We start from the raw sequence: 17,258 nt of genomic DNA, 5'->3' as shown, positions 1-17,258 counted from the left end.
ACAGATGCACTGAACCTGTGACAGAATCACATGAACTGTGAACAGTATTTCTTTCTCATCTTGCCCCTGCGATGCTCAGCAACTTGACAGGGTTTCGTCGGTGCCGTGGACGGGTGGGTGGGCGGTTTAGCACGTTTATGCGTGTGTCAGCGTGTGTCAGCGTGTAGGTGTGTGTCAGTTTGTCAGCAGTGGCGCCTACAAGAACGTGAACACGTAGGGCCACAGTCAGCTCGGGTGGATGAATTACAGCAGGCTGCGCCGTTGTAAAACGCTGGTGTATTTGTCAGCACACACCGCTGTGCCCGTCCAGGAACACTGACTCAGATAAGTGGCTGCTCTCGCACCGTAGAGAGTGTATGGGAGGTCAGAGAGACGTAAGAAGTGGCAAACCAACACAGCGGAATGAAAATGTGTGCAGTTAACGTTCCACATTCAGCTCCCGGGCAAGATTTCATGCTTGCTGTGGGAGAGGGCTCTTACCATTGACTGATCAGTGAGTCACTCCACTGTGATACAGACAGCAGCTGTTGGAGTGAATTTAATGCAGCATGGATTTCTGCTGTGTGAATTATGAGTTTTTATAACCTTGATGCAATATGACGGTCTGTTCATAGTGGGCTTTGAGAATGAGTCTGCCTGTGATGGAAGAAGACGAGACAGCCGCCCTTAAATATCTCTTGTTTCCCTCATTGTGTTCCTTTACTGTCTGAGACACTTAGCCAGACCACCGCGTTTCCCTTTATGGCAGACATATATCATATACAGTAGATGACAAAAACAAATTAAGGGTTATATATTATGATAAATTATTGTGGCTGCATTGGACACTGTAAGGCATATCGACTCAATGGAAACTGTACGGTATATTGACTAAGAGGCTGAGATTTAGCTTCATATCAGGCAACCGGTGAGAAAATGACCATAGCTATACGTCAGAGCGGTCATCCCCTGTCAGCTCTCTGGTGAGGAGCTCTTCCTACAAAATAAAACGAAAAACATTAGGGCTGTCAAAGTTAACGTGATTAATGTAAATTAATTTTAATGGCACTAATTTCTTTAACGCATTTACGCAACTTTGATTTTTTGGTTGTAGCAGAATCAGTTTCAAAGCTAGAGGGGAGATACTGGCATCATATGAAACTAGAAAACCAAAGGAACCAATGGTACCAATGTCATTCTATAGCTTGTTGATACGGAGGCTAAATAACGCTGCAAACTGACGCTACATTTTGGCGAAGAAAAACTGGCCATTTTCAAAGGGGTGCCTTGACCTCTGACCTCAAGATATGAGAATGAAAATGGGTTCTATGGGTACCCACGAGTCTCCCCTTTACAGACATGCCCACTTTATGATAATCACATGCAGTTTTGGGCAAGTCATAGTCAAGTCAGCACACTGACACACTGACAGCTGTTGTTGCCTGTTGGGCTTGAGTTTGCCATGTTATGATTTGAGCAGATTTTTTATGCTAAATGCAGTACCTGTGAGGGTTTCTGGACAACATTTGTCAATGTTTTGTGTTGTTAATTGATATCCAATAATAAATATATACATACATTTGCATAAAGCAAGCATATTTGCCCACTCCCACGTTGATAAGAGTATAAATACTTGGCAAATCTCCCTTTACAGCATGTTTGAAAAGATAAAAATATGTGTGATTAATTGCGATTAACTATGGACAATCATGCAATTAATTGTCATTAAATATTTTAATCGATTGACAGACCTAGAAAACATACATAGTCTGTAAATAATAACAGGAAAATTGTGTGAAATTTTATCAGATTGAAGTCAGCATTTATTTCTGCTTGTATCTAACATCGATGCCACTGAAACACGTCTGTGAAATATTTTGCTTTTGCCTCAGAATTCTTTAGTTTTTTTCAGCGAGCATTAGGGGAGATTTATTGTTCCCCGTGGTAAGAAAGTAAAGGAATCACAGTTTATCCCACAGTTAGTGCATTTGAGAGGATGGCAAAGCACCAAAAAATGATTTGTTGAAATGAGCATTCATTTCCTGCTTCGGAACAAATAGCGCTCCTTAAATATAAAGCTCATTTACATGTGTGAGTCACAGAATCGCTCTCCTATGCATTGTCAACGCAGGAGCTCCAGGCCGTACATCACCGTGGTGCTTTAGATTGGGCCTCTGGCTGTCTGGTTGCCTGCCATGGTGGAACAGTTCATGCATTAAACTGAATAGGCCATCCTTTTCAGTGAGAATTATCTGTGTTTCTGTCTGTTGGTCTTTTGATTTTCATCCTTATGGCTCCATGTGTTTTGTGGCAGGATGATGGAGACAGTAAATCAAACAACATATGTATTGTTCATTGTTTGCTTTAAGAATCAAACCACTTCAATCACAACACGTTCGTTCTATTTTTATCATGCAGTGGGATTGTTTTAAACACATATGATTTATTAAACCTAGACATATTTATTTGGAAATGTAAATTAAGAAAATATTATGTGTGTGTTTTCCCCCAGTTTCCTTTGTGCACCTGCTACTGGTGCTCCACCTGGTGGTTTGCTGTGTTAAGCCACTTATAAGAGAACTCACTGTAGAGGACAATGGCTCTGCTCTCCACATTACTGGCTGTGTTATGCTGCCTTTGTGAAATGCGCCACAAAGCAGAGACAGTCTATAATGTCTTTTTTTAGCTCAATTACTGTGCAAAAAACTCAAGGACACACTGAGAGAAACACTTCTAAATGGGAGCTGACTCTAATGTTTTCATTAGCTTTAAGTATTGATGTGGAGAACTCCCCCTCTGAGTCTTTATATTATACGCAAATGGCTGTTTAACTGTTATGCACTGTTAACTATAATCTCTGTAAAGGGACAAACTGGCTTGTTTTTATTAAACATTCCTGAGATAATTTGCCAATACAGTAGGATAAAACTGTTTACTCGGAGAAAATAACTAAAATGTATATGCCGAGAAGTGTTTAAAAGTTTCATTTTAATATACTTCCACACAACTATCAGAATGCATTACTAAATAGCAACACCAGTCTTTCTTAGCAGTTATTTGAATTACATGTTTAATAGATCATTTCTGTCGTTCCACGTTGCAGGATGAGCCCTTCAGGTCAGTAGACCCGTACTGATTGGAGACATGTTCTAAGGACGACATCTCAGCCACCATGAAAGGGTTAGGAGCCAACCGCAGTCGTCACCTTTCTGACTCGTGTGAACCGGCGGGATGCCAACAGAAGCCTCTCTGCCCTATGACCTCTGACCCTCACAGCTCCTTTCTGTTGAGCCCCACCATAAACCACTATGGCACCATGGACCCCCATCTCCACCAGTACAATCCCACCAGCTCCACCACCATGACCCCAGACTGCCTGCTACCTTTCAGCCAGATATCCAACAGCAGCACCTTCCCTCGTCTGCACTTCACCTCCCAGGCTGACCAGGTCGACTGCTCCCAGGCCTGTATGGCCGGTGGTGGCGGAGTTGGGCAGGGCGGCAGACCGGGCGCGCTATCCTCCTCCTTGTCTATGGGCATGGGCTTGGGTCTGGGCCTTACTGGTGCTCCCATGATCACCAGTGGATCGGCCACCATCTCCTCCGCAGCGGCAGCCAAGATGAATCGGTTACCCTCCAACCTTTTGGATCAGCTAGAGAGGCACCTGCCCCTGCAGCGCGACGGCTTCAGCACGCTGCAGTTTCATAGGGGACGCATGTCGAAGCAACGCAGCGAGAGCCCAGGACGCATACGCCACCTGATGCACTCTGTGCAGAAACTTTTTGCCAAGTCCCAGTCCCTGGAAAACTCTGCAATCAAAGGCAGCATAAACGGGCGCTCTGCTGGAGGAATGACCGGCACCACAGGATCTGGTGAAGAAGGTGGTAGACCAACACGCAGGAGCAAGAGTAAAGACAGGGCTAAAACTGAGGGGCCAAAGCAGAGACCTAGGCCCAACGCACTAGGCCTCTGGAGCTCAGATGACACCCTGGACACTGACACTACCAAAGCTGGCACTATTGCTGTAGGTTACCGCAACCCGCTGACCATGATGACTCTTGGCAGAGCGGTGTCAGACAGCCAGGCCCCTCCCAGACACATCCCACAGGGCTACAACACCATCTCTGCACATACTCTCAAGACCTCGAAAAGCAGCAGCGACCTCAAGTTCCTGGCGTGCCAGGTGACACAGGTAGGATCCAAGGACGAGGAGGGGAGAACCAGGGGAAGCAAGGACGATATGCTGGTGAAGAGGGGCTCCTGGTCCACTCTCACCCTCAGCCAGGCCAGGCAAGTGTTGCAGAAGGGCTCTGCTACAGTTAACAGGACGCTGCTTAAATCAAAGTCATGCCACCAAGACCTGGCGCAGCAGTTCCTTCAGGTAGGAGGGCCAGTGAGTATTCATCTTCATCCTCCTTCTTTGTAAGTTTGCATGGACATTTATATAATTTCCCTGAAGTTTGTTGGTTTTATTGATCAGTTTTGAGCATTGAAAGATTCGCCTGATCATTTGATTAGTTTCACCCTTATTTTGTTTATCATATAAGATAAAATAAGATAAGATATATAACAATAAAAAACAGTGACTGTCGAGCTTACTTTGAAAGGAAGTCCTTGGTATAGGATGGCAGTCTGGAAAACATTCGAGGCACTCCGATTGTGATTTAAAAATCCTTTATTGAAACATGGATAACACCAAGTTTGGTGGTTTGGTGAAAACAGGTGTTCATTTAAAATCTCATCAAGGAGTCATGTGATCTGAGTCACATGACATAAGAATGCTACTCACTTGGAACAACAACAAATATATATGTTAGCATATATATTAGTGAACCTGACTCACATGTAAACTGGCAAAAAAAAAGGGGAACCGCAAGCTCCTGATTGCACTCCGATTGTGAATTAAAAATCCTTTATTCAAACACAAACACGTTTCGACTTAACAAGTCTATCAGTCGCTAAGACTTTGGACAAGTATTATTAAGTCACACTGTTGAGCCCCATACGGTTGCACTCGGTTTAAACCATTGGTTATTTATTATTTTTGTCTTTACTTATTTTTCTTCCTCACATTTATAATATTTTTTTATTTTATTTCATTTTTATTTTTTGCCTTTATTATAATATTATAATAAATATTAGCACATTATTTTTCTTTTTACACTGTTTTTTTTTTCACAGTTATTGGCCGAGCTTGCAATTCCCCTTTTTTTTGCCAGTTTACATGTGAGTCAGGTTCACTAATATACAGTATATGCTAACATATATATTTGTTGTTGTTCCAAGTGGGTAGCCTTCTCATGTCATGTGACTCAGATCACAACACTCCTTGATGAGATTTTAAATTGAACACCTCTTTTCACCAAACCACCAAACTTGATGTTATCTATGTTTCAATAAAGGATTTTTAATTCACAATCGGAGTGCCTTGGATGTTTTCCAGACTGCCATCCTATACCAAGGACTTCCTTTCAAAGTAAGCTCAGCAGTCACTGTTTTTTATTGTTTGACTTCTTGCCTCATCCTTGAAGAGCACCTGGTTTTATACTTCAACATTACCAACACTGAGTATCCTGACCCGCAGTGCAGCACTCCCAATTTTTTCTTCATAAAATAGATATACTTTATCCTCACTGTTTATACTCTTATACTTTTCATCACAGTCGTATGTTCTTTTTCAAGTACCATTGCTGCACATGCCCAGAATAATATATATTTTTAAAAATTATATACAAACCATGAAATACATACAGTGTCTAAGGGATACACCTGAGATATCTGCATTACATGCTGTAGGAGTCTCACAACAGTATGTATGTGTTTTCATCATCTAGGTCCCAATGGGTGACTGGGCAGGAACTCTGGGTCGCGGCCGGGGCAGAGGAACCGAGATCCCCTGTCGAAGGATGCGCAGTGGCAGCTATGTGAAAGCGATGGGAGACATAGAAGACAGCGAGGACTCAGAGGGAAGCCCCAAACCTTCCCCCAAAGCCACCGCCCGTCGCCAGAGCTACCTGAAGGCCACCCAGCACTCCCTGAGTGAGCAGCAGCCTCCTCCACCTCAACGCAAGTGAGTCCCACGGCATCAAATCCACTATATTGAAATTATAACCTTGGTTATCATGCTCATTGTTTTGCCATAGTTGTGCTATTTTACTTTACATTCATTGGAATAGAAATAAGCGGGTAATTATTGTGAAAATTGCGGGAAGAAATATTTTTCTTATGTCCCCAAAGGTAGTCAGCAGGTGGCAGCATCTTGTCACAAATAATTGTCTGGATGTGCAGCAGCAACTTAGTCAAAACAAGCTCGTAGAAGCTAGTCATGGAGGTAGAGATGTAATGATTTATTGGTACAACATTTTGCCATGTGTTTTACTCCTACATCCACACGGACAGGCCTCGTTGCTACGCTCTCATGCGGGAGGATTATCTGTGGTCTCCACTACAGAGTGCATGCTCTATGCAGCATCTGAGGTCAGTGTCATCCACAGGCAGGCAGTGTGGCCCTCCACCCACCCTCACTTTGCCCTACCACCACTACCCACCACCTTTTTTTGGCTAACCTTTCCCAGTACTTTTCCTCTCTGCCTCCCTGTTCCATCTCTTACCTTGCAGGTACCCTGAGTGGTGTGTTAGTACTTTACTTCTGCCTGCTTCCTCAAGCCCTGATTTCATAACATGCAATTTTCCATGGAAATCACTCAACCACACCCTGCTGCTTATGCACACAACTAACACCAGGAGCCAAAAGGGCCAGAACAGAGGAAACTACTAGATCAATCAGAAAGACAATTTCATATTTATCAGTTTGATTCATAAATCATTGTTTCCTCTGCGCTGCTATTTTAAACCCGAGCACATATCACTATCCGCACATCTTGATAGTATTTAATTTTAAAATACCCAGGGGAACTTTTTGGAGTGTGATTTAAAGCTTCTCCTGGATATCATCAATTAAACACAGCCCTCACTTATTCCGGTCTCTGACTTCTGAGAGGCTGATTATCACATCCGCTTCCACAGCTCCCTGCCGTCCCTGAAAGAACTGTCGACTAATCGGAGCCTCGATAACTTAGACTGCCTGGTGAGCCCGTTGGAGGCGCCTCCACGCTACAGGAACAGTGATTTCAACCAATGCTCTAGCACACTTGGCAGAGGCTCGGCCGCTCAGGTATGTCTCCTATATCTTATCAAGTGTGTTGCTATTACTGTATCACATTATTATTATTTGTCTGGTAAAGGTCATTTCTTCATGTGTGTCTGTTTAACTCAGGTGTTGTAGATTAGAGTCAGCCAATGTTTCCATGACAGCAATGTGTTTTTCAGGGTATAATATACATATTCATACCTTATGAAATTTCAGATCTCTTAAAACAGCTAATTAGATCATTTTGGGTTGACTCCAGTGACCCATTAAAAGAAAAAGGAAAAGTAAAAGCGAAAAATACATTGACACAGCTCTCCAATTCTTTATCTGCCGTGAGAGAAAGTTTAAGTGTATGTAATGTCTATTGAGACGGTCTAGGAATGAGCCAGCCGGGAATAAGCTGGTGAAATAGAAGAGATGCTGAGAGTGTTTGCAGAATGTCAAAGTGGGACATATGGCTCTGTGTAAACCTGAGGGAACTTGATGTACGTCTTCATCAGCAGGATTGGAGTGGGATGCAGAATCACACACCAGACTAACGCAAACATCCTTTTATAGAAGAAGCAATGGTATCAGTCTCTACTTGTACATAGGAGCTTTTACATTAATCAAATAATAATATTACTGAAAGATGACGGTGAAGTCAATCAGAGTAAAGAATGTGTGGATACTAAACTACAACATTTCTAATGAGTTTATCTTGAGGGATTATTACTCATGTTTATGCGCCACCCACGACAGGCTCATATTTGCTACTAAAATGTCAAACATAAAAATACTTTTACTGGCTGTTTCTGCTTCTTTTTATGTCGCTTGATCAAACGTTTTCAGATGGTGCCGGGTGTCATCGCTTATTCCCTTGATACAATGACAAATACATGCAGCAAAAAAATATTGAAGCAAAGTTATTTTGACTCAATCATACCATGCAACAAAATATTGTTTTATGCTGTCCGTACACCAAGAACAAAATAAAGTCATCCTTGTATCAGCTTTTAGGTGAAAAACCATTTGCCCATTCGATTTTTCCAAAACATAACTAATTCCACAGTTGTTGATACATAGTTGAAATTCCAAAGTGACCCTCATGTCAATTCACAGGTATAGACAATGGTGGAAAGTAACTAAGTACATTTACTCAAGTTAAGTACTAGTATTTCAAAATTGCAATTAAAGGGTTAGTATGGGTGTTTTGAAGTGGGGTTTTATGAGGTATTTCTCCATAGTCAGTGTATTACCTACAGTAGATGACGTTCGGCACGCCGAAACAGACAGAAGTTACCGCACAGAAGCAAAGTAATGTACTGCTGTGGACGGGGCCGGCAGCAAACTGTATTTTAGCCACCTAAAAAAATCAATATCAGTTTAAGTGTACGTTCATTTCGAATATTTTCACCGGTTTACCTTGCAGTCAGACAGCTATACAGTCTATGTTTCCGATGGGGAACTGAAGCCATTATCTATGCTCTCGCCAAAGCAGCCAGACTCCATTGAAAAAAACTGTAATTTTTCCTCGCAGAACACAGAGGTTGCTGGTCGAGGCAGCGGTAGACCAGCAACTTCAATTGTAAAATTACAGGTTTTTTCAATGGAGTCTGGTGGCTTTTGCAAGAGTATAGATGGATACAACTGCTTCAGTTCCCCGTCGGAAAGGGCTTTTTGATGGCAGGTAAACCGCTGAAAATATTCTAAATATAGCGTACATGAAACTGATATTGATTTTTGAAGGTGGGCCGTTCTTTTAGGTGATTAAAATATGTTTTGCTGCCGGCCTCGTCCACAGCAGTACATTGCTTTGGTTCCATCTTGGTACTCCTGTCTGTTTCTCCAAACTGGGGATGTGCTGTCTGTCATCTGCTATAGGTAATACACTGACTATGGATAAATATCTCATACGACCCCACTTCAAAACATCCAAACTATCCCTTTAAGTTTAAGAGGTACTTGTACTTAAATGCTAACTTTATACTCCACCACATATGCCTGACAGCTATAGTTACTAGTTACCTTTCAGAATAAGATTTTACATAAAGAAAAACAAATATTAAGCTTAAAAAATACATTGCATTGTTAAAGATTAACATTGTGTGTTTTAGAGTGTTTCCCTTACCTTTTTGACTCGTCATCCCTCACAAAAAAAACAGTGCTGTAGTTGAAGCCCCTTGTCATTTTCACTTAACTACCTCTCTTTTTATAAAGTAGTTAAAACTAGCTTCATCTCGACCAGCTACAACAGAAAACTACTACTTACACATTGGTGCATCATTATTAACAATCTAATAATGTCATATATAATGACATGTCAGTCACAGGGGGGATTTTACTGTGGGATTAGTACTTTTTGCTGATAATACTTGTAATTTTTTTTTTTTTTGCATTGTTGTATTGGCACTTTTACTCAATTTAAAGGTGTGAATACTTCTTCCACTTGGTACAGTATATACCTGGTAAATGCATGTTTCTCAGTCTGCCCTCTGCCCTCAGCGTGTGAGTCTGCACACGTTCTTTCAGGTATACGGGCAGGGCTGTGGGCATTCAGTACCGTACTGTGAGGCTGAATCGCAAGCAGTGGAGGCTTTGGATCTGCCTGCGCCCACGTGCTTCCGGTCGCGCAGCCACAGCTACCTGCGGGCCATCCAGGCAGGCTGCTCCCAGGATGAAGATACGGCCTCTGTGGACTCCGACTCACCACCACCCACCACTATAGGCTACAGCTACAGCTCCAACACCAGTGAGTACCAGTGAGGACAAGGTTGGGACAAAGCTAAACATAGTCTAGTTGATTTTTCAAAAAGGGAGGAATTATTCGCCATTAAATAACAAATATCCATCTACAGTATTTACTCTGCTTCATAATACTGTAGCGAATTGACCATTTTGTAGGGAATTGAATATATATATATATATATTCAATTCCCTACAAAACAGTATACAGTATATATATATATATATAGATGAATAGTTTTTAAAAAAATAATACGTCCACAGAGCTTTTAGAAAGGTGCCAAATAAAAGTATGGCTTTTCCTGAAAGAAATAATTATGATTTTGAATTAATCATTTTAAAAATGTTGGCAGGTCCGAAAAGAATGTTTCGTTTATCTCAATGGAAGATATTTGACATTTGTTTCCTTTTCCCAAAAAAAATAAATTAAAGGTACTGTTTGTAACTTTTTACACATATAAATCCACCGGGTCGGTGTCCATGCGCGCTTGCATATGGACGCTCGCGTGTGGCTGCGCTGTTCAGACTCAGACTCCAACACAAACTACACTACACACTGCAGAAGAGTTAGTTTAGCTCTGAGAATATCTAGTGAATGTACAGTGGACATTTGTGCAGAAATAAATGCTGCAGCTCCTCCAGACCAACAGAGGTTTTCCGTGTCTTGTGAAGTGACGGGGCTCCGCAACGAGAACCGTTATCGTCTCCGACCGGGTGCCGGTGTCTCCCTCCGGGACCCGGTCAGAGACGATAACGTTTCTCTTCCTGCTTCAGCCCCGGAGGCTGAAGCAGGAAAAGCCAACACTAGGATCAGCAGTGATTCATGGAGAGACCTTCGTCTGATCAACTAACATTACTGCCAAGCAGGTGAAATATAGAGTGATATTGTGGTTTTAGCTGATGTGTGGCGTCTCACTGTTTTGAGCGATGCTCGTTCATGTCTATGTAGAGCGAGCAAGCGCGAGCCCTACGCTGACTTTCGTTGACTTAACGGCCACAGGTGTCGCTGTTAACAAGCATTTCTGAAAGTTACAAACAGTCCCTTTAATTTCACCTTGTTTTATCTTAGATTAACAGGGTTGTGTCTTGCTTGATTGGTTTGCTTTGTTATGGATCATCATCTCTGAGCTGAAGAAAGCTCTGGAATACAAAATGTGTGACACATGAGATGTAAAAAATAGTAGAAAATAGTTTTTTGCGAAATGTTGATATTAAAATAATTATTACATTTCAGTCTGAATAAGGATATTTGGTTACAAGGTGCTCTGGCTCTATCAGTAAAAGTCAAAAATATTCATACAGTGACAGGGACACAGAGCTGGGCAACAACAGCACTCTTCTGAATCGATGAGTAAATGAATGCAACATAAAAGTGAGACATTTTCCATGTAATCGTAGCCATTGTGAACAGTACAACTTAAAAGTTTGACTCCATTCAGTTGCCACCAAATGTGTGTTTTTCAGTGTTTGATTCATGACCAATTTCCAACCATCCGTCCTTTTCAAATGATAACCGTTTGGTTTTCAACACTCAGTTTATAATGTCTCCATTGAGCATCTCTATATTGTAGATTACATAAAATGCACGTTTAGTGTTTGTTGAAAAGAATGATTTGAGCAGTCACACAAATGTTGGAACATAAAATGAATCATATTTTTATTGTATTAGGTTTGAAAGAAATGTGAGACTTACCACAATATGTTTGGTCTACAGTCAATATACAGTGATCACTCAACGTAGGGCGTAGCTGCCTCACTCAAGTTATATTGATTGCTTTTGTGTTTAAGTGCCAATAATTTGGACTTAGAAGTATCCACTTTGAATGTAGTGAATACCGGTTATATGAAAAACAAAATATGTTAGATATTCTTCTTAAGCTTTTTTTTCTGATGGGTGTAATTGTGTCTCTTATGACTGAATAACATGGCCTGAAGCTGGAAGATATATCTAAAAAATTAAAATAGAATATTGAATATGGCTAGTTACATTTTGTAAATTAAAAGTAATGTGAGATAACCTCTACAAGAGTCCAAATATGTCTGATGTTAAACCTTTTTGGTGCACATACCGTATTTTTAATATACATTATAATGACCAAACTATAAACCAATTATATGGACACAAGTATTCTTTCTGGGGTACCTATATGATAAATTGCAACTCTAGTCATACCAGTGTTATGTATTATTGCTTCACATGTCTAAATGCATTCAAAACATAAATATTTAAAGTCTATATTTACATTAGACTTATGCCTCACACAATGCACATTTATTGTTAACATAATCTATTGATACTAACTGTTGTTTTCAGTTATTTGCTTTATTTATAGTGGACGATATGTACTGGTTCCTTGCAAAAAAAAATGGATTAAAATCATTAATAACATGAACTATTAGGAGGAAGTACCTGTATATTTATTATAGTTAATGGTAGGCCTAATAATCTTTAACTGGCAATTGGAAATATATTTATTCGATTTACAAAAGATTACAATTACATTGCAGACATACATTTGAGAGGATTTTTTTGAATTTTTACTTTTGGTAATTTTTTTTGAGGGGGGGGGCATATTATGAGACAGTTGACAGTGATGGGGAGGACATCATTTGGGGAGAGAGAGAGGGATATGACATAAGATAAGATAAGATAAGATAAGATAAGATATTTCTTTATTAGTCCCGCAGTGTACAGCAGCAAAGGGGATAGTGAAAAAAACAAGATGCATCAGCTAACACAGTAAAAAAAAAAAGAGCTAAACAAAGTGTGACAAAATATGAACCTTTTAAATAGAATGAAGTATAAAAATAGGAGCAGTATATACAGTATTGACAATAAACAGACTATTAACAAAATTGCACTAGTGGAAAATGATATTGCAAAGTGAGAATGAAATGCAATTCCACCTGAAAATATTGCACAGTATGAATTACACCATGTAACAATGGTCACAAGTAAGAATCTAACTAGCAACCTTGGGGTTATGAGGCATGCTCTGTAATATAATATGGCATGATTTTTTTTTTTTTGCTCAAAGTCTTTTATTGGTATTCTGTACAAAATCCAATAAATAATTGTATAAACAAATTATAAATAAAATCATAAACAATTACATTGTTTTTTGCAATTACATTACAGTTAAGGCTAACCAAACCCGTCCACGTCTGTTACAGCCGGTAGATAGCATTGGCTAATACAGTGTGTATAAATAAGAGATCTTACTTTACCAAATAGATTGATGTTAGAGGTTATAACTTACTGACACGGATCATTAAAGCGCCCATGAAGAAGAAACCCATGATACATCTTGTGAATTCACATTGCTTCAACTCGGACTGATAGTTATTTATTTATTTTTTATAATGCTCATTATAACAGTCTTTGTGCATTGTGTGAGGCATAAGTGTAATGTAAATATAGACTTTTAATAAATACATTTTGAATGCATTTAGACATGTGAAGCAATAATACATAACACTGGTATGACTAGAGTTGCAATTTAACATATAGGTGGTACAAGGTTTTTAATTCTATGCATTTACTGTGAAGCATTTATACATATAAATTAATTAAATCCAATAGCAACATAAATGAAACATATACCAAAAAAAAAAAAAAAAAAAAAAAAAAGGAAAAATAAGTAAATTAAAAATAATAATGAGAAATATATTTATATATATATATATACTAATATGTCATGATTTTGTGTAACTCAGGAGGTTTTTTGTTTTTGTATGGATTACCATAAAGGACTGTTTCATTGTGATGCTGGGAGGATTTGGAAACGCCTCAATTCACCCAGAGCTCCATTGTTTTGCAGACAGGCGGTTCACAATGGATATAATATGTCTGAGCTTTATGTCCAGAGACTATAGAGTCCTTTCCCGCGGCGCCAGGGACAAAATGAAACGCACCTATCACTGAGACACTGACTGAGACACTCAGTGAGACACTCACCAACAACGTTACACACACAGACCTCAACCAATCACGACCACGCTCGATTACACCGAGGACCAGGCCTGACCAATCGCTCGCAGAGAAAAACGTGGACTCCAATCCTAGCCGTGCAGGGCGTGTATACCAAACCTTTTCTTCACTAGCACCGTAGTGTGAGTGTCAGGACACCGTAAAGCCCGTCTGCATCTTGTCTGAATGACCAGAAAATAAGGATTTTACGAGTTAACCACCATACAGTAAGATTGAATCGTTTGTTTCTCTTAGATTGGGCGTTGATGTTGAGTTGTTGTCGGTGTAGCATCGAGGAGCTAACAGGAGCTAATGCTGGTGGTGTGGTGTTAGCTAGCTAACGTGGAGGAAGAAAGAAAGAAAGAAAGGGGGATGAAATCCTCTAATACGAGGCGAGGCAGGTAGACTCAATGTTGCTGTTGTTAGACTGGTAGCAGCTCCTCTTTGTTGTCTCTCCTCCACTCCCTCTCTCTCTCTATATATAGGTATATATATATATATAAAGCCTCCGGCTATCGTTTCTCTGTGAGATCTCACCATGATGAGCCTTAACTGGCTACTAGCAACCAGCTAACAGGAGCTGAGGCGTCAACAGGAGCAGAGTATGGAGACAGCTCAGTACCAAGGCTGAGTTTATTAAAACAATAGTGAAAATGAATAACTGTTTTTTTGTTTATATTTTCATTTTTATTCATCATTGTTGTAGGTCTAATGTACGACGGTATGATGGAGTATCAGGGCCACATTGAGGAGAAATAAATACATCTGAGATTATGAGAATAAAGTCATAATACTATGAGAATAAAGTCATAATACTATGAGAATAAAGTCATAGTATTATTAGAATAAAGTCATAATATTACGAGAATAAAGTCATAGTATTATTATAATAAAGTCATAGTATTATTAGAATAAAGTCATAATATTATTAGAATGAAGTCATAATATTATGTGAATAAAGTCATAGTATTATGTGAATAAAGTCAGAGGTTTATGAGAATAAAAGTTGTAGTATTATTAGAATAAAGTCATAGTATTATTAGAATAAAGTCATAATATTACGAGAATAAAGTCATAATATTACGAGAATAAAGTCATAGTATTATTAGAATAAAGTCATAATATTACGAGAATAAAGTCGTAGTATTATTAGAATAAAGTCATAATATTACGAGAATAAAGTCATAGTATTATTAGAATAAAGTCATAATATTACGAGAATAAAGTCGTAGTATTATTAGAATAAAGTCATAGTATTATTAGAATAAAGTCATAGTATTATTAGAATAAAGTCATAATATTACGAGAATAAAGTCATAGTATTATTAGAATAAAGTCATAGTATTATTAGAATAAAGTCATAGTATTATTAGAATAAAGTCATAATATTACGAGAATAAAGTCATAGTATTATTAGAATAAAGTCATAGTATTATTAGAATAAAGTCATAATATTATTAGAATAAAGTCATAGTATTATTAGAATAAAGTCATAATATTACGAGAATAAAGTCGTAGTATTATTAGAATAAAGTCATAGTATTATTAGAATAAAGTCATAATATTACGAGAATAAAGTCATAGTATTATTAGAATAAAGTCATAGTATTATTAGAATAAAGTCATAGTATTATTAGAATAAAGTCATAATATTACGAGAATAAAGTCATAGTATTATTAGAATAAAGTCGTAGTATTATTAGAATAAAGTCATAGTATTATTAGAATAAAGTCATAGTATTATTAGAATAAAGTCATAATATTACGAGAATAAAGTCATAGTATTATTAGAATAAAGTCATAGTATTATTAGAATAAAGTCATAATATTACGAGAATAAAGTCATAGTATTATTAGAATAAAGTCATAGTATTATTAGAATAAAGTCATAATATAAAGTAGTAATTTTACGTGTTATTTTCTTTTTTTTCTCATAAAGTTATGACTTTATTCTCGTAAACTTCTGACTTTTTTTCTCGTGATATTATGACTTTATTCTGGAAATCTCAGATGTTTTTTCCCTCAATGTGGCCCTAATACTCCTTAGTACATTTGCACTTTGGCCCTCACTGCATTAGACTTATATACCATGTACTTAGACTATAAACTGTGTTACCTTCATCACAATGATCAAATGTTTTGCAGCTCCAGACAGATTTCTTTTTTATTATTTTTGCCTAAAATGTCTCTTCTGATAGTAAAGGTTGCTGACCCCTGGGCTAACCAAACCCTTCACGTCTATTACAGCCCATAGTTAGCACTGGCTAATACAGTGTGTATATATAAGCTATCTAACTTTACCAAATAGATTGATGTTAGAGGTTATAACTTACTGACACAGATCATTAAAACAAGAAAAAGAAACCCCATGATACATCTTGTGAATTCACATTGCTTCTGACTGATAGATTAAGGTTATTTAGCTTATTTATCAGGTGATCTCTAGCTGTCAAATGAAGTAACTTTAAAAGATATTTCTCTCTTAACCCCAGGCTCAACATGTGACACAGCTCAGTGGCATGTGAAGGAAGCAATGAATCACGTTTAGTTTCACTGATCAGTCCATTTACTGACAGCTCTTTCTACTGCAGATTGCAGATTTGTATCTCGTTGCAGGGCTTTTCTTCTCATCAGGTCAAAGTAGCTACCCCTTTGAACACAATGTTTTTATTGATTAAAGTGTTTTAAAGACTTTCCTTTCTAGTGTCTAGAAACCTACCTTCTAAAAAAATATTTTTACCTCATACTGCAGTGCCTATTTTTGGTTCCACAGTTTCATGTGCCATTTTTATTCAGTAGCTCTAGCTACCATGTGTTAAGACCTGAGGACACAATCAATAATTTATAAGCTTCCTGCCTTGTGTAGTGCTTTGCAGTTGGGACACTTCACTTGACTTTTATGAGGACCACATGACAAGAAAAGGATGTGCACACAAAAGGGAGTGTAACATGACTCACACTAACATTACCTACGTCCCTTTTCTATGCTTACTGACTACTGTTTTTATTGGTTAGGAGATTTCAGCTCTTCCTGAGTATTTTTCATATTAACCCATGTTACTGTACAACACTTCTCTAGGGAGGGGGGGGGGGGGGGGATAAAGGAAGACAGTCTGCAGGACAGATAATAATGCACACAGTGCATTTTCATAGACTAAGCTACTGGAGTTACCCTGCACTATACACATTTTTAACAGTCTCTTCTGCACTATATTCACTTTTTGAATAGTTGTGTATCACAGCTGTTACCCTGCACTATATTCAGTTTTAACAGTTTTCTTCATCTCCTTGTATTTTTATATATGGTATATTTTTTGTACTTTGCACTACTAACTTTTTTACTGCCTATCTATCTATCTATCTATCTATCTATCTATCTATCTATCTATCTATCTATCTATCTATCTATCTATCTATCTATCTATCTATCTATCT

The 17,258-nt window shown here is 38.5% G+C and overlaps 1 protein-coding gene across 5 annotated transcripts in view; it reads left to right on the top strand.

The window, feature by feature from the left end:
- The window catches only part of dlgap4a (discs, large (Drosophila) homolog-associated protein 4a), a 105,563-nt gene that overhangs the window by 71,200 nt on the left and 17,105 nt on the right, over positions 1 to 17,258 (top strand). For 2 of the 5 annotated variants that reach the window (XM_037771669.1, XM_037771667.1), the window contains exons 2-6: positions 3,083 to 4,360; positions 5,814 to 6,049; positions 6,379 to 6,456; positions 7,006 to 7,153; positions 9,614 to 9,860. In XM_037771669.1, coding sequence (XP_037627597.1) covers positions 3,152 to 4,360; positions 5,814 to 6,049; positions 6,379 to 6,456; positions 7,006 to 7,153; positions 9,614 to 9,860 — 1,918 coding nt within the window. In that variant the 5' untranslated portion in view covers positions 3,083 to 3,151. Of the gene's footprint in view, positions 1 to 3,082; positions 4,373 to 5,813; positions 6,050 to 6,378; positions 6,457 to 7,005; positions 7,154 to 9,613; positions 9,861 to 17,258 lie in introns of those variants that run through there. The other 3 variants (XM_037771671.1, XM_037771670.1, XM_037771672.1) reach the window with 2 other exon arrangements.

This window comes from Sebastes umbrosus, chromosome 6, assembly GCF_015220745.1.
Source record: "Sebastes umbrosus isolate fSebUmb1 chromosome 6, fSebUmb1.pri, whole genome shotgun sequence".
Taxonomy (NCBI): Eukaryota; Metazoa; Chordata; class Actinopteri; order Perciformes; family Sebastidae; genus Sebastes; species Sebastes umbrosus.
This window is presented reverse-complemented; position numbering and strand designations above follow the sequence as displayed.